An 18,721-nucleotide genomic window follows, 5' to 3' on the forward strand; every position below is an offset into this window, starting at 1 on the left:
ATTAGATTGCATGAATTATGCTACATCATTCATCTCTTACGACCTTTTTCATGGCCAACTATGGATTTCCTTAATCCACATAGTCTAAATACACTTGATGAATTTGCAACATGCAACCTCATATGATTACAACAAAATGTAATCAACAAGAAAATTCTTCCAACACAACCCAAAGTTGTCATATATGCATAGTGCAACATACAAGTAAATACACTTGCACATATATCAATAGAGAATGAAGTCATCTCTTTATTTTTGTGCTTCTAATATTTCTTGAAGTCTTTCTACAAAGATTGTAGCTTCTTAATTATTGCAGCTACTTGGAAAGACTCACTCATGATCATTCCCTCAGCATGAATTTCATGAATGATCGTTTGGAGTTCTTGAACTTGACTCATCACAGTCTTTGAGTCTATCATCTTGAAATTCAAGAACTGACCCACAAGAAACTTTTTAGCACCAGCATCCTTAGATCTATACTTATGGTCTAAGAACTCCCAAAGTTCCTTGGCAGAACCCTTAGGACTATACACACTATACAATGCATCAGTTAAGCCGTTCAGAACATAGTTCCGGCATAGGAAATCAGATTGTTTCCATGATTCAATCATTTGAGCATTTGATCCATCCTTCCCATCAATAGGAGGATCCTCTTTTAAGAATCTCGCAAGATTCAAAGTTGTTAAATAAAACAACATCTTTTGTTGCCAAGTTTTGAAGTTTAGTCCTCCAAACTTTTCAGGCTTCTCATGGTGATTTAGCGGAATCGAGACCGATTGAGTCGTGGCCGCAGGAGCCTTCACACTTGTGTTATCTCCCATATTTCAACCTGAACAAAATCTGAACCTGCTAATGCATTTGACTCAACATCTCCAACAGTAGAAAGATCATTAGTGTTGTGGGAAATATGGTCCCGGTCCCTCTCCCCTCGGGAGAGAGACACCCCCCTCGGGAGAGAGGCACCCCCCTCGGGTGAGATACACCCCCACTCGGGAGAGAGGCACCCCCCTCAGGAGAGAGGCACCCCCCTCGGGAGAGAGGCACCCCCCTCGGGAGAGATGCACCCCCCTCGGGAGAGATGCACCCCCTCGGGTTGATGATTCTCTTCCCTCATAAAGGGTCCCGAGTGCCTCACTCGGGACAAGTACATCTCTTTTTGTCATCTGGTTTCTTCCTTGAAGAAGGTCCCGAGGGCCTCATTCGGGAGAAACACCTCCCAAATGAGATGGCTCACTTCTTCCCTAAAGAAGGTCCCGAGGGCCTCATTCGGGAGAAACACCTCCATATTGGCAGATTCATTTCTTCGTTGGAGAAGTGCCACACTTGGGAAAAATATCCAACTCTAGCATTTCTCAGAAGACTCTCTTGACTAAGTCAAGAAGAGTTAGTTACTCATAAACACTCAGCATATCTATTCCGAGAATTGGGGAGGTGAGTCATCATAACGGCGATATCAGGTGCGACAAAGAAGGAGCCGTTATTCCACTACACTCACTCCTCAACTATCGATCCGGAATCTAAGGAATCGCCGCCTCCAGGTAACTTCTATATAAACCTACCTCCAACATGGAGAAAGGTAACGAGAACTTTCATCTGAGTACTTACTCATTACGTTCTTGAGAATTCTCTCAAGAACCATTATTGTTACTTAGGCTGATTTGAGCGTCGGAGGCGGTTCCCCGCCAAAACTAGGCCGGACCGTTCTTGCTTTCTTTGTGTGTGCAGGCATCTCAGTTATTCCAACTTGGTTGGAGAGCTCTTAAGGTGGTCATCTCAATATCCGACTCTCGAAGAAGTTCTATACGCAACAATTTGCTCTTAAGGTGGTCATCTCAATATCCGACTCTGGGAACGTCACAAAAGTCATGACGAGACGTACCACACCTCAGGTGACAAGTTCTCAAATTCTCACTCGAGCGAGAGAAAGGGAGACAGAAAACGGACGTGTTGAAGAACAAACTCTCCCTTCTCTAGATCGACAAATTCCTATTCCAGAGGAAGGTCAAGAAGGAGTTCCGGAGAATCCCCCGTTAACCATTCCAACTCCATTTGGAGAGGGCGGTTCGAGTCAACCTCCTATTCCAGCGACCGTGGCCGATTTGCAGAATGTGCAAAGAGAAGTCCAACAACAAATGTTGGAACTCCAAGGAGTTGTTCGAGGCTTAGTCCATCAGATCGGGGTACCATCCGGACCCCCCAGAAATTCCCAAGAGGGACGAAGGCGTGAAGCCGTCCGTCAGACTCGGGATAGGCAACGCCCGATGAATGAAGAAAGGAGAAATCCCAGAATACCAAGGAGACCAGCCGAACGGGTTGGAGAAAGATCTCAAGGAGTGCATATTGAAGAGCCACGTCCCCGAGAGGATCGGTCGAGGGGAAGTGTGTTCCACCGTTTGGCTGGGCTTAGGCAAACTCAAGATTTACCTAGAAAAGGGCGCAGAAATGAAGGAGTTCGGGAGCAAGAAGGAGAAAGTCACGGAAGAGGCCATTCTAGATCTAATAACCCGAGAGGGTCGGTTAGTCAATATGGATCTTCTCATGGACCAACTTCCCAATATTCTGATCTTGGAAGTGTTCGGTCTCCGCAAGTGCGTCAAGAGGCGCATGGTCTCGGGAAAAGATTAGATGCCATGGAGAGACGACTTGATGATCGGGACCTCGATGACGACTATGATGTGGTTGATAGAGAACCCTTCTCAGAAGAAGTCATGAGAGCACCTCTTCCACCGAACTTTATCATGCCGACATTCACTCCCTTTGAAGGTAAGTCCAATCCTCGAGAACATATTAGTTATTTTAAATCGGTCATGGCTGTTATTGGCCGAGAAGATGAGCTATTATGCCGAACTTTCCCGGCATCTCTCAAAGGCCCGGCGATAAAATGGTTTTCTAGCCTACCGCCAAGATCCATCCAAAACTTTCGAGAACTCGGGAGAAAATTTATTGCCCGATTCCGAAGTTGCATCGGGAGTAAGAAGACAGCAGATAGCCTTTTTGCCATCAGGCAAAAACCAAGTGAGTCCGTTCGGGACTTTCTTCTCAGATTCGATAAAGTGGCTATCGAGGTAGAAGAATTGGATGACACGGTGGCGTACAATGCACTATGGAGCGGAATAACCCAAAGACGTTTGCTCGAGGTATTACTCCAAGACAAGCCGAGGACTTATGGAGCACTTCTCAAGAAATGCCAAAAACAAGCAACGGTTGCAGAAGTTATCGAGCCCGAGAAGAGTCCACAAGAGGCGTAAAGGACAAGAAGAATTATGGAGAAAGAGGTCAAAATTCAAATGCTCGGGCAAGAGATGACAAAAAGGGAGTTTGGAAAGAAAGACTCGCTAATGGAGACTTTACACCTCTTAATACTAAGAGGTCAGAAATTCTATTACAGATCAGAAACAACGACAACTTGAAGTGGCCGGGCAAGATAAGAGCTCGACCCGAAGATAGGAATATGACAAAATATTGCCGTTTCCACAAAGACTACGGTCACCATACGGATGAGTGCAGAAATCTAAAGATCGAGATCGAGAAGCTCATCCGAGCGGGGGCAACTTGAAAAATATCTTGGAAGAAGCGACAAGATCGAGAGAAGTCCCCACCTAGATCAACTAAGAGACTCGGATCCAAAAGTCCCGAGAGGGCGGATAAGAATCCCGAGAAGAAACCCGACACTCGGGAGTTTTCCCCCATTTACATCGTTTTGGGAAATCCGACGGAAGAATCCATTAAGAAGGCGAAGCAAAAGGCACGGTTCGTTGGATCGATGCAATTGCCAAGAAAACGAAGAAATGACTTATGCCCGGATCCAATAACCTTCACCGACGAAGATCTCAAGGGCGTCACTTCTCCTCACGACGATGCTATAGTTATCAAAGTGAAATTGGCAAACCGAGAAGTTCACCGAGTTCTCGTGGACACGGGATCTTCCGCCGACTTACTATCTTATGAAGCATTTAAGAAATTGAAGTTTGAGGATGAGATGATGACTCCATGCGGGACTCATTTATATGGGTTCGCCGGGTCGTCCGTCATATCCGAAGGGACTATCCAATTGGATCTAAGGATCGGGACCTCCCCTCGGGATGCGGTCGTCCAAGCAACATTCATGGTGGTTCGGGACCTTTCAGCTTACAACGTTCTACTCGGGAGGCCAACTCTTAACGCCTTAGGGGCGGTGGTTTCTCCAACACATATGAAGTTGAAGTTTCCAACCACAGCGGGAGTCGGGGAGTGCTCTTCGGATCAGCGACTCTCCAGACAATGTTATGTGAATTATCTTAAGAAAGTCAAAAAAGCCGAGAGATCGGGCAATACAATGAGTATTGAAATTCGGGATGACCGGGATGAAGAAGCTATGCGAGAGAGCCGAACCAGTTGAAAAGCTTGAGCGAATTCAACTTCATCCGGATCTTCCCGAGAGAGGGACTATGATCGGGTCCGAACAACCTACGGAATTCAAGGAAGAACTCACCGAGTTTCTCCAAAACAACCTAGATGTATTCGCGTGGTCGGCCGAAGACATGCCCGGAATAGATCGAAGAATTGCAGAACATAGCTTATGGATAAGGGACGATGCAATTCCAATGATCCAAAAAGAAGGAATTTTTCGCTCGAGAAACATGCTGCCATCGGGACCGAAGTGGAGAAACTAGAGCAATCGGGTTTTATAAAACCCATAGAATGCCCAACTTGGTTGGCGAATGTAGTCATGGTGAAGAAAGCCAACGGCAAATGGAGAATGTGTACAGATTACACGGACTTGAATAAAGCATGCCCAAAGGATTGCTATCCACTTCCTAGGATCGACCTTTTGATCGACGCTACAGCGGGACATGAAGTATTGAGCTTCATGGACGCTTATTCGGGATATAATCAAATTATGATGAATCCCAAGGACGAGAAGGATACGGCCTTCATGACGGATCGAGAAAGTTACTTTTATAAAGTAATGCCATTCGGGTTGAAGAACTGGGGCCACTTATCAGAGAATGGTAAACAAAGTCTTCAAAGACCAAATAGGAAGAAATATGGAAGTATATGTGGATGATATGCTCATAAAGAGTATCGTCCGAAGAAGTCATTTGGAAGATCTTGAAGAAGTTTTTGATACTTTGAGAACATACCAGATGAGGCTAAATCCGGAGAAATGTGCTTTCGGAGTTTCTTCCGGAAAATTCCTTGGGTTTATGGTCTCCCGAAGAGGAATTGAGGCAAACCCGGAAAAAATCAAAGCTTTGCTCGAGATGGAGTCGCCAAGGACGGTTAGAGACATCCAATGTCTAACCGGAAGAGTAGCACCTTAAACAGATTTATCTCACGATCGGGTGAGAAATGCTTGCCTTTCTTCAAAGCTCTTAAAGAGCTCGGGAAGGCAAAAGATACCTTATGGACCGATGAATGTCAGCAAGCGTTCGAGAAATTGAAGGAGAAGCTCGGGACTCCACCTCTCTTAGCCCGACCTTCAACGGGAGAACAATTATTCACATACTTAGCCATTTCTCCAGCGGCAGTAAGCGCGGTCTTAGTAAAAGAAGAAGGTACTTCACAAAACCCTATCTATTTCATAAGTCATGTTTTAATAGATGCCGAGACACGATATCCGGATGTGGATAAACAAGCTTTAGCACTTGTAATCGCATCTCGGAAACTCGGACCGTACTTCCAAGCTCATCCAATTGTAGTCTTGACCAACTTCCCGTTGAAGAAGATACTACAAAAACCAGACTTAGCCGGAGAATGGTCACATGGGCTATTGAGTTGAGCGAGTATCAAATTGAGTATAGAACTCGTCCAACCATAAAGGGACAAGTTCTGGCCGACTTCATTCTTGAGAATAGCATGCCTAGTTCGGGAGTAAAAAATTCACCCGGTCCGAGTTATGGACTTTACATGTTGACGGCTCGAGCAACTCTTCGGGGAGTGGAGCGGGACTAATGCTTATCAGCCCGGATGGGTTCACTATTCATTATGCTTTAAGATTCAACTTTAAAGCCTCTAATAATGAGGCCGAGTATGAAGCCCTCTTAGCAGGACTAAGACTTGCCCGAGCCCTAAGAGTCCGAGAATTGGAAGTCCGAAGCGACTCGCAGTTGATCGTGAATCAAGTTCGTGGCGAAGGAAACAAGAATGGCAAATTACTTAGCCAAAATTGATGATTGTCGCCATTATTTCGATCATCTTGAGATAAAGCAAATTCCGAGAAAGGAAAATGAAGTAGCAGACGAGTTATCCAAGTTGGCTTTATCCAAATATTCGACCTTAGGCTCAGCCGTTTATATTGAACAGTTAGAAATTCCTAGCATTCGGGAGGCCGAGGCGATGGATATTGAAGAAGAGCCTAGTTGGATGAGCCCAATAATATCATATTTGAAGAACGATATCCTTCCGGAAGACGTCAAGGAGGCTAAGGCAGTTAAAAATCAAGCAGCGAAGTTCACCATTATTGAAGAACAACTTTATAAAAGATCGGTCACACGACCTCTTCTAAAGTGTGTTGGCCCTTCTCAAGCTCAATATGCCTTAGCCGAAGTACACGAAGGAATATGCGGAGCGCATATGGGAGGCCGAGCTTTGGCCCATAAAATAATACGCCAAGGCCTTTATTGGCCGACTATTCAGAAAGATGCCGTGGAATATGTCAGAAAATGCAAGCAATGCCAACTTCATGCATCTGTTCCGAAGACTCCGGCTGTCCCTCTTACATCTGTCTCCAGTCCGATTCCCTTCGCCATGTGGGGAATGGATCTGGTGGGAAAGCTCCCTAAGGCCGCCAACAATAGAGAATATTTGGTCGTGGCAATCGACTATTTCACTAAGTGGGTGGAAGCCGAACCTCTCTCATCCATTACTGAGAAGCAAATGGAGAAGTTCTTTCAAGAAAGAATCATCTACAGATTTGGAACCCCAAAGATCCTTGTGACTGACAATGGAAGGCAATTTATCGGAGCCGGCTTCAAGAATTTTTGTGAAAGATATCACATTGAGCATAGAACATCATCCGTGGCGTATCCGCAGAGCAATGGGCAAGTCGAAATAACCAATCGGACACTGTTGGATGGAATAAAGAAGCGCTTGGAGACGAGTCGAACCAAATGGGTGGAAGAATTACCAAGCGTCCTTTGGTCATATCGCACCACGGCTAGAACTCCTACGGGAGAAACACCTTTTCGGCTAGCCTACGGCACAGAAGCACTTGTCCCTGTGGAAGTATTGGCAGAATCAAAGAGATATACTGACTTCAATGAAGAAGCAAACGAAGAAGGCTTGAAGAGTAATCTTGATCTAATAGACGAAATACGGAGCATGTCAGAATACCGGAATCAAAGATATCAAAACCGAGTAGCTGGATACTTCAATACTCGGGTAAAAAATAGAAGACATCGTACGGGTGACTTAGTGCTCCGCAAAGTTGCGGCTTCAGACCCAAGAAACCAAGGCAAGCTCTCACCCACATGGGAAGGACCTTATCTCGTCGAACAAGAGACGAAACCAGGAACCTACAAGCTAAAAAGCTTGGCCACGGGCGAGACAATTGATCGAACTTGGAATTCCATGAACCTTCGGAAATTCTATCAATAGAATTAATTCAAATATGTAACATTTGCAGGTAAAGTCGAAAGACCATTTGATTTTCAATAAATCCACGTCTTCATTGCCGACATCTATCTCTTCGAATTATTCAATGGCGTTACACTCGGGACCTCACTCGGGTAGCCACACGGGAGTTTTCCCCACCTCTCATGAAAGTCCAAGTGAGACTCTCATGAGATGGAATTATTCAATGGCGTTACCTCGGGACCTCACTGGGTAGCCACACGGGAGTTTTCCCCACCTCTCATGAAATTCCAAGTGAGACTCTCATGAGATGGAATTATTCAATGGCGTTACACTCGGGACCTCACTCGGGTAGCCACACGGGAGTTTTCCCCACCTCTCATGAAAGTCCAAGTGAGACTCTCATGAGATGGAATTATTCAATGGCGTTACACTCGGGACCTCACTCGGGTAGCCACACGGGAGTTTTCCCCACCTCTCATGAAAGTCCAAGTGAGACTCTCATGAGATGGAATTATTCAATGGCGTTACACTCGGGACCTCACTCGGGTAGCCACACGGGAGTTTTCCCCACCTCTCATGAAATTCCAAGTGAGACTCTCATGAGATGGAATTATTCAATGGCGTTACACTCGGGACCTCACTCGGGTAGCCACACGGGAGTTTTCCCCACCTCTCATGAAATTCCAAGTGAGACCCTCATGAGATGGAATTATTCGATGGCGTTACACTCGGGACCTCACTCGGGTAGCCACACGGGAGTTTTCCCCACCTCTCATGAAATTCCAAGTGAGACTCTCATGAGATGGAATTATTCGATGGCGTTACACTCGGGACCTCGCTCGGGTAGCCACACGGGAGTTTTCCCCACCTCTCATGAAATTCCAAGTGAGACTCTCATGAGATGGAATTATTCAATGGCGTTACACTCGGGACCTCGCTCGGGTAGCCACACGGGAGTTTTCCCCACCTCTCATGAAATTCCAAGTGAGACTCTCATGAGATGGAATTATTCGATGGCGTTACACTCGGGACCTCGCTCGGGTAGCCACACGGGAGTTTTCCCCACCTCTCATGAAATTCCAAGTGAGACTCTCATGAGATGGAATTATTCAATGGCGTTACACTCGGGACCTCACTCGGGTAGCCACACGGGAGTTTTCCCCACCTCTCATGAAAGTCCAAGTGAGACTCTCATGAGATGGAATTATTCAATGGCGTTACACTCGGGACCTCACTCGGGTAGCCACACGGGAGTTTTCCCCACCTCTCATGAAATTCCAAGTGAGACTCTCATGAGATGGAATTATTCAATGGCGTTACACTGGACCCTCGGGTAGCCACACGGGAGTTTTCCCCACCTCTCATGAAATTCCAAGTGAGACTCTCATGAGATGGAATTATTCAATGGCGTTACACTCGGGACCTCACTCGGGTAGCCACACGGGAGTTTTCCCCACCTCTCATGAAATTCCAAGTGAGACTCTCATGAGATGGAATTATTCGATGGCGTTACACTCGGGACCTCGCTCGGGTAGCCACACGGGAGTTTTCCCCACCTCTCATGAAATTCCAAGTGAGACTCTCATGAGATGGAATTATTCAATAGCGTTACATTCGGGACCTCGCTCGGGTAGCCACACGGGAGTTTTCCCCACCTCTCATGAAATTCCAAGTGAGACTCTCATAAGATGGAATTATTCAATAGCGTTACACTCGGACCTCCTCGGGTAGCCACTCGGGAGTTTTCCCCACCTCTCATGAAATTCCAAGTAAGACTCTCATGAGATGGAATTTTATCCATGAGATACATTTCTCCCCAAGTCCTTCATTCGGGACCATATTCGGGACCATTTGTAATAAAGGCTTGGAGAGAAATCAAAATATCATCAACCCCTAAGGCATTACGCTAAGGGAGAGACACGAGACCAGCAACGAGAGAAGCTTAATGCCTCAGTTTGAAGAAAACAACAAGTTGCGCAACTATTCAAAACATTTGGCCAAAGGGACCAATAGTACAGAGAAAGCGCAAAGTTGCAACGCAAAATTAAACGAAAGGCAAAATTCAAACGACAAATATTCAGAGAAACGCAAAGTTGCGCAAAATTCAAACATTGTTTATAAAATTCCAAACGTTTCTCGAAAACGGAAGGAAGAAAAGGTTGAAGTCTTTCACTTCTCGGAGAATTCTCAAGCTCGGGAGGATTGTCTTCACCAAGCCCGTCGCCACCGGGAGCTTCCTTCTCAAGACTCTCTCCGGAGCCCCCGCTTGTCATCATCAACATAAAGAAAAGGGTCGGGAGGGCTGAAGGGTTCTTGGCATACAACCCCTTCGGGTACGGCTCTTTTAAGAGTCTCATAAACTCTACCGTCTAGCATTCCGCCTAATTCCTTCGGGTTAGGAATATCGACCCGTCGGAGAACAGCAGAAAAGCGTCATTAAGCCCGAGACGGTAGGTCGGGCGAGAGAGCCACCTGGAGATTCTTGAACCGAGAAGTGCCGAGGTAAGAAGTGATGATCTCTTTCTGGACCACCTCGGGCACCTCTTCGGCACTGACGGGAAGCTTACCGACTCGGACTTCTTCGCGAAGTTGCCCGGCAAGGGACTCCATCTCAGCTTTCTCACGCCTTAACTTCTCCATTTCTTGAAGAGCCTCTTCCAAATTTTCCTTGGCCTCGGAGAGTTCCCCCCGGAGAGCCGCCTTGCTTTGGGATATCTCCTTCAGCTTCAAGCCCCTTTCTTCGTCACGTTTCTTCAATGACCTGACAGTCTTAATAGACTCAGAAAGTTCTGCGGCGGTGCGTTCTTGATCTTCCTTCAGCTCTCGAAGCTGATCTCTCAAGTGCTCGGAACGAATTAAGCACTCGCCCATGTAATGCGCCCCTCCAGAGAAGAACCTAGAGAAAATACGGAATACCACGTTAAAGAAATCACTTGGAGAACTATGAGGGACTAAGGATGGAGAATTACCTGTAGGCGTTGGCATAGAATTTGTCGTCCGAGAGATCCTTCAGATACTTTCGGTCCGAAGGGATCATCCCCTCAAGAAGCCAAGATCTGGCAGTGTTGGAGTCCCCCAGCACGGTGTCCGAAGAAGTCAGATCCCAGCCGGGAACGAAGACAGGGGACTTTGGAGAGTCCTCCTCAGCAGCCTTCTCGCTCTCCCGAGCCCTCTTCAAGGGCCTTCCCGAGCGGCTTGAGGGAGAGGCCTGGGGAATACCTATCTCAGGAGGCCCCCCTCCCAAGGAGACGCTCTTCCTTGCGGTCTTCTTGCCCGAAGGCTTGGACGACCCCGGAGCGCCGAGAGCTTGGACAACGGGACCTGTGTCCGAAGCACCACCTTTCTTCGTTGGCTTTCGGGCGAAAGCCTCTTTGACATTCCCGGTTGTCAATGCCCGAAGAGCGTCGATGTCCAATTTGCTAGACACTGCGACAACAAACGAAGAAAGTCAGAAAGTGCAAAGATAAGAAATATATACAAAATTGAAGAATGTCAATGAAGAAGGGGCTCACCCGGAGAAAAGCCCCACAACTGAAGAGCAGCCGGATACTCAGGTAAATATCCGTGAACTGCGGCTGAATCTCCGCCGACTTGGATGATCTTTTCTAAAGCTGCTTCTTCGGCAGCGGATAACTCAATGGGATTGTTGAGTCTTTTAAGATCAGAGTTGGATTTCTTCACAAAAGAAGTTGGGAATGGCGGCGGAACTGGGGGCTGACAAAAGAAAAAGTGATGTCTCCACCCTTTGGTGGAGGTAGGCATAGACTTCGGCAAAATGATGTTGCCTGACCATTCCACAGCGTCGGTTGCCCGACGAAGAAGAGAGAGCCAACCCCCTTTTGATTGACTCTTAACTTCAAAGAAACGATGAAGAAGGGGGAACGTTGGTTCGACTCCCACATTATGACAAAAACCAACAAAGCAAGAAACACTTCTCCAACTATTCGGAATAAGGTTGGAGGGAGAAATTCCATAATGGACAAGAAGATCTTCAAAAATTTTCTGAACGGGAAAGCGAAGACCTCCTAAGAAGGCATCGTAGTAAAGGGAGAAGGCCCCGTTCGGGGGCTCTCCAACCCGACTAGAAGAAGACGGGAGCTGAAAGAGATAGTCTTTTGGAATTTCGCAGAAATCCCTTAGACGCTGGAGATATTTGGGGCTGAGATCTCCGGGATAGAACTCGGGACCCGAAGACTTGAGGTTATAGTCAATGTGAGAGGGCGTCTTGGGTTTGTTCCTTTCTTCGAGAATTGCTTCTTCGGAGAGCAATTCGGAGAAAATAAAAGCAGGCCAGCGATTGTGGCAATCTTGGGGACGAGAAAGGGGTGGGCGAGGCGAATAATGCCTCTGACTCACTCGGAATTTACTAGGAGATTGATTAATACTATCAACTTCCCGCTCATCCGAAGAATCCATAGAAAGACCAAGGTTGACTAAGTCCGTTCCTAAGTCGGAGCAAAGAGGTTCTTGGTCAAGAGGGTCGTCCCTAGCTAAGTCAGCAGACGCTCTCACAATACGAGAGTCAGAAGAGCCAGAGAAAGCATCTTCACTGGAATAATGCATGGATTGGGTTTGGGAAGACAGTTCGGGACTGGAGATCGCAGCAGTCGGGACCTCCAGTCGGGAAGGGGCTCGGGCTATTTCCTTGCCTTTTCTTAAGTTATCCATAATAAGGAAATGACAAAGGAAAGAAATGAAGAAAAGTTAGAGAAACTTACTGGTTTGAAGATTGGAATAGCGAGTTGGAGAAAGCAAGCAACGCAGTCAGGGGACTTCAGAGGGAGTTTGCAAGCAAAAGATTGAAAATGAGGATTGAACCTCTATTTATAGTGAGGAGTAGGAAGATGAAGAGACACATCCAACGGCTGTGAATCAAGCAAAGCGACGGTTGAGATCTGGCACATGAAAGGTCGCAATCCAACGACCAGCAATGAACAGACACAACGGTCAAGATTAAGGGACTCAAGATCTCAATCAAACGGCCCTTGATCGAATAGATCAACGGCCGAGATAACACGACCATTCGCATATCAGGAGCAGCAATAAATGTGAATTAGTACGACGGTTGGGAATTGCGAAGGCCTTGGAGAAATAATGGCTCTCATTCAAGACGACGTCTTAAAAGTTTCTCCAAGAAGAAAGAAAATTTTCTAAGAAGCCTGGGAATAACATTCCATACGTTCGAGAAGTCAATCGCACGGAATGGGGGGCTCTGTTGTGGGAAATATGGTCCCGGTCCCTCTCCCCTCGGGAGAGAGACACCCCCCTCGGGAGAGAGGCACCCCCCTCGGGTGAGATACACCCCCACTCGGGAGAGAGGCACCCCCCTCGGGAGAGAGGCACCCCCCTCGGGAGAGAGGCACCCCCTCGGGAGAGGCACCCCCCCTCGGGAGAGATGCACCCCCTCGGGAGAGAGGCACCCCCTCGGGAGAGATGCACCCCCTCGGGTTGATGATTCTCTTCCCTCATAAAGGGTCCCGAGTGCCTCACTCGGGACAAGTACATCTCTTTTTGTCATCTGGTTTCTTCCTTGAAGAAGGTCCCGAGGGCCTCATTCGGGAGAAACACCTCCCAAATGAGATGGCTCACTTCTTCCCTAAAGAAGGTCCCGAGGGCCTCATTCGGGAGAAACACCTCCATATTGGCAGATTCATTTCTTCGTTGGAGAAGTGCCACACTTGGGAAAAATATCCAACTTTAGCATTTCTCAGAAGACTCTCTTGACTAAGTCAAGAAGAGTTAGTTACTCATAAACACTCAGCATATCTATTCCGAGAATTGGGGAGGTGAGTCATCATAACGGCGATATCAGGTGCGACAAAGAAGGAGCCGTTATTCCACTACACTCACTCCTCAACTATCGATCCGGAATCTAAGGAATCGCCGCCCTCCGGGTAACTTCTATATAAACCTACCTCCAACATGGAGAAAGGTAACGAGAACTTTCATCTGAGTACTTACTCATTACGTTCTTGAGAATTCTCTCAAGAACCATTATTGTTACTTAGGCTGATTTGAGCGTCGGAGGCGGTTCCCCGGCCAAAACTAGGCCGGACCGTTCTTGCTTTCTTTGTGTGTGCAGGCATCTCAGTTATTCCAACTTGGTTGGAGAGCTCTTAAGGTGGTCATCTCAATATCCGACTCTCGAAGAAGTTCTATACGCAACAATTTGCTCTTAAGAGGGGAAACAAAAAAAAGAATCGAAAAAAAAAAAAAACAAAAAAAAAAAAAAAAAAAAAAAAAAAAAAAAAAAAATAAATAAAAAAAAAAAAAAATAAAAAAAAAAAAAAAAGGGTAAACCCCAAAAAACTTTCACAATTATTAAAAAAAAAAAAAAAAAAAAAAAATTAGATTCCAATAGATAGCAATTTTAATTGTGGTCAATATCCAATTTCAAGACCATACTCTTTTTGCTATTGTAAGCCAAGATACTCTATGAGTATAGGAAATTGCAATATCCATATGATTCAATATTCCCATACCAAAGTAAAAATAAAATTTGAGTTACACATATTGATCACACTAGAATATTATCTAGCCCATATGTTTATGCAATTCATCCGTTCCATAATGCAATTATGGATCCATAAACTCCAAAACATTCTCTTTGGAAATACTAAGATAGATTGATTTAACAATCACATGAACCAAGTAAACATATTTTCTCATGAAAATTGTAACCCAATGAATTGATGTAGTTCTAAAAGAATCATGCATTTAACTTTGTTATGAAACAATAAACTCAAGGCTAACAACTTTGATCATTTAGAGTTTTTGCATCCAACCCAACAAAAGCAAATCATATTAAATAAAACATGATAAAGTTGGGTAAATACCTTGAACAAAGTATCTCACATAAGAATAATATTCACAAGATGAACTTAAAATCTTATTTTCTTTCCATACTTCTTAACAGATTTTTAGCCGTCACAATTCAATACGTACTAGATGAACTAATTGAAATCATAATTTCAAAACACCTAGTATTTGAAACTAATAAGAACCAATGTAATGGTTCCTTTAGCTTGAGTAAGCAATACTTTGGAAAAACCTTTACTTACCCATATTTAGCACAAGAAGATGAAAAATCATATAATCAATCCACATCATCATTTTCTCTTCTTTTCAACTTTATTTCTCCTTACATTAAATATATTGAGAAAGTAAAGTAAATAACATTTTAACATATAATGATAGGTTAACATTCTATACAACCAAATAAATAGATGAAAACCCATGGTAGTCATCCTTGTAAATTCATTCTCAGAATTTAAGGAAGGTTTTCATACTAAAGCAACAACCATTATGTAATATCTCAATGAGGATTATCATTAGAATTACATAAACAAGCAAACATATAACAGTCTTGTACTGATGTTTCAAACATCATAAAATTGGTGGAAATATCATATGATCCCCTTTCATTAGGTCCTTAGGGAAGGAGCATCAAGCAATTGAGATAGTAGTTCATGGAGTTTATTAACAGCTAAAGAGTCTAAAAAACTCTCTGCCCTTACCATGATATCTAATAAATCAATTGAAGAGGATAACCTCTCAACAATAAAGTCAAGATGGCTTTCACCATACTTGCACCAATCACTAAGTATTTCAACCACAGCTACTGTCCACTCATTTACACCACCATCTGCAGTAAGTAATTTATCTTTCCAAAAACTCAAAAGATTATCAAGAACTAGCCCATCAAAGGTTTCCATCTTCTCATCCAGAGATTGGACTTTTTCTATTCTTTGACGCTTGGAACAATAACCCATATCTTATACCTTAAACGAATCTGTTTTAAGATTGTTAGCCAAAATTGATAATATAATGAAGGGAATAAAGAGAACTTGAACTGGAAAAGAAGAGTAAAGGAAAACCGTCGAGGCGCGTCAGACGCTTTCCTTAAAACAGATTCGTCCCCTCCACAATGTGCTTGAGGATTCAACGGACGTCTGTCTCCCAAGATACAACGACGAACAACGATGTACTTAGCACAAAGTATATCGCAACGACGAACTTGACATGTGCCTTCCTTCTATCACCACACGATTCAAACACGAAACTAAACTCGAAGCCAAACTCAAACCATTGACAACACTTACAAATCGTTTTTTAAAGAAGACCCTTAAAACACACTTAGCATTCTTCTTAAATCATAAAAGAAAACACAACACAACAACCATCTTCACCAAGGGGGATCCCTATTTATAGATGAGATCAATGTCTCTTTAACTAGCTTGAAAGATGAAAAGCCATAGTCACTTATTACCAAACTTAATGAAGAAGTTATGGGAAATGAAAAGCTTTAGACTTTAATAACACGCTAGGAAGTGAGAAGTTTTCTTGGGAAATCAAGAGTCCCAAAACCCTCCATTAATCACAATAGGGAAATGAGAAGTTTGTTGTTAGAAAATAAAAGGTCTCATAACCTCCATTCATGAATTCTCCTTGGGAGATGAAACACCCAATAGTCCATAGGTATTCCCATAACCCTTCATTCATGACCTCTCTTAGTACAATGAATCACCAAATAGTCCATTTGTATTCCATGCACTTATTTCCACAAATTCATTTATTTTACAAACTCTCCATATGAATGATTTTCATTTACATTCACTCATGCTCAAAGAGCATATTCCAACAGTTACTCGACCACAGGGGGAGGACCAATTACACCTTTGTCACTTGCTCTCAACCATAGAATCCAGCAGACTTCAATGCTAAACCTTGAGATCGATTGCAGTAGTAAAGACTAATTTTTGTTATATGTAAAAAATAATTTGCAATAAAAATAATCTAAATGAATTTAAATTTGAAATATAATATATAAGTTTGAATTGTTCATTCCAAAATGGAAGGTGTTGAGGTGTCTTGATAAATTAGAGAAAATATGATTTTAACAAGATAGAATTTGGAAAGTCTACGCTTGTTAAGGTTGTTTATGTAAGAACTACCATACAAACAAAGTAATTAATCTTTACTTAATATTGAAACTCAAGAACCTAACTAATAATTTTTTTATTTAATCATGTGGAAGACAAGATAATGTACTTACCTCCTGCCATAGAAACTTGTTTCTGGAAGTCGTTTGTAAGTTCCTCTCCAAGAAGATCGTCATCTGCAATGTTGAAGAAATCCAGTTCTTCTAATTTTTCCTTAGCAACCGAATGATGGAGAGACGGGAATATTCTTGCTAACAAAACCGGGGACCAGAGATCACAGAAAATTCTCGTAAGTTTTCTTCTTAGAATGCAGGTTCAATAATGAGCCCTGCAGAATCGGTGTTCCCATCAAACACCTCCAGGTAACCACCAATGCGGTTACCTTGAACTAAGTTGCAATTATCAAAAATGTTTGGGCCACAACAGAATTATGAAAAGTTCAAATCTATAATATTTATTTATTTAAATAAATGAAATCTTAAAGATTACACATGTAATCAAAAACCTAAACTCGTTTTGATGGCTTGTACACAATAGGCAAGATTGCATTGACTTTGGATTTCATGTATAGACGGTGCCACTCAAGGAAATTGTTGTAATGGGTCACGAAAATTCCTGTATTAATTTTGGGTATTCCTTTTAGTTACAAGGTGAAGTCTATGTTTGTCATTTTTTTCTTGTAACTATTTATCGTTTCTTAATCAAGGTTGAGAGGTGTAGAGAAAGTTGGTCATGCTGTAATTATTTTCTTCTTCGTCATCATAATGAAACACCAAATTTACTAGGTTGTCGACATAGTCTTTCGGAGAATTACGCTAATCTTTTGTTTTGTGTGTCTGTGTATTTTGCTCTATTTTTCTAACAACAATCTAGTTATTTCTAATCTTATGGAGTGGGAGCTTTTTTGCCAATGCCAATTAAACTTTGGCCATTGAGTCTCTTGTATTGTTACTCTTTATTTTCTCATGTATGGTAAAGTCTAGGAAAACTAAGGTTCTCTGTTCCGCAGTAGTATGTTAACAGCCTTATCTGTCTATTAAGTAGCACGAATGTCCCACAACCTGTGTAACCTTGATGGCTAATAATGTTTTCATTTTACTCATAAAAAATATTTTTAATTTTTTCTTTTTGGTGAGGTGAGAAAAACTTTTTTGGCTGAATTTTGATGAGAAGGAAATAAGACTTTCTTTTTCTTTTCTTTTTTTTTTTGATAGAGACTTTCTATTTTAAAAGACCTTATACAATGTATAAGTAATTAATTTCATTACATTGATGCACGTCTTTGGTCATGTCACATGAACACCTACAATTATATAATCAAATCAATTATAATCTAGTTAATAATTTATTAATCATTATTAAATTTTAATCAAATCTTATAATGATAGTTCAACCATCATTTGGGCCTTAATAATCACCAATTCTTTTTCATTTTTTTTTTCTCTTCCTGATGCATCAATTAAATTGTCTTTTCGTGTGTCACAACCTGGATTCATACCATCAGTTTTAGGCGATTATATCGATTTTACACCTTATTAAAACTGATATCAAGCTGAAAGTGTATCGGTTGTATGATATGATACACATAATTAGTAATGGGTTGAAAATATTCACTTTTCAAGAACATCAAGATCAAATCTCTAAGGAACAATTTTTGCATTTTTTTCGTTAGAACGCTGAAAAATGCAAAAAAAATGTTTGGTAAAATGGGTCATTCTTTCTTTTTTAGGAAATGAACCGGTTCTATTTTCGTATTTGATAAGGCTTTTTGCAAAAAAAAAATTGACTTATTTCACATTCTCAAAAACAAAAAAGCACGTCTCAAAATTTCGCACAAAGAGGGACACTTGACCTAAATTTCATTCACACACAATTTGTAATTCCTTCTCACTTTCATATAAAAGAAAATAATAATAAGCTAGAAAATAATTCTTAAACATTCTTAGTATAAATTTTACCAAATGGTTAAAATTGTGTTCAGATCATAGTTTTTTTTATCGAAACGCTAGAAAATGACTTTCGAAAAGAACGCCGTTTTCAGAAAGGCGGTTACCAAACGTGCACTAACACTATAATTTTCGTTGTTATTAATTCAACATTCAATTAGTCTTCTTGTTGACTTAAACCACATCGATACCTAGTCAAAATTCTTCAATCATATATGTAAAGAATTTTACTCCCTTCATACTTGATTGAAAATCAGAACTCCTTTAAGACCATGT

At 42.7% G+C, this 18,721-nt stretch overlaps 1 protein-coding gene across 1 annotated transcript; it reads right to left on the reverse strand.

Moving 5' to 3' along the window:
* Window positions 1-284: 284 nt before the first annotated feature.
* Window positions 285-821, reverse strand: LOC149011114 (uncharacterized). The gene has a single exon (XM_089162562.1). It carries the CDS (start codon window positions 819-821, stop codon window positions 285-287), a length of 537 nt encoding a protein of 178 aa, XP_089018688.1.
* Window positions 822-18,721: the final 17,900 nt, after the last annotated feature.

Source organism: Hakea prostrata, chromosome 7 (assembly GCF_041222555.1).
Source record: "Hakea prostrata isolate BN-2017 chromosome 7, UWA_Hpros_2, whole genome shotgun sequence".
NCBI lineage: Eukaryota > Viridiplantae > Streptophyta > Magnoliopsida > Proteales > Proteaceae > Hakea > Hakea prostrata.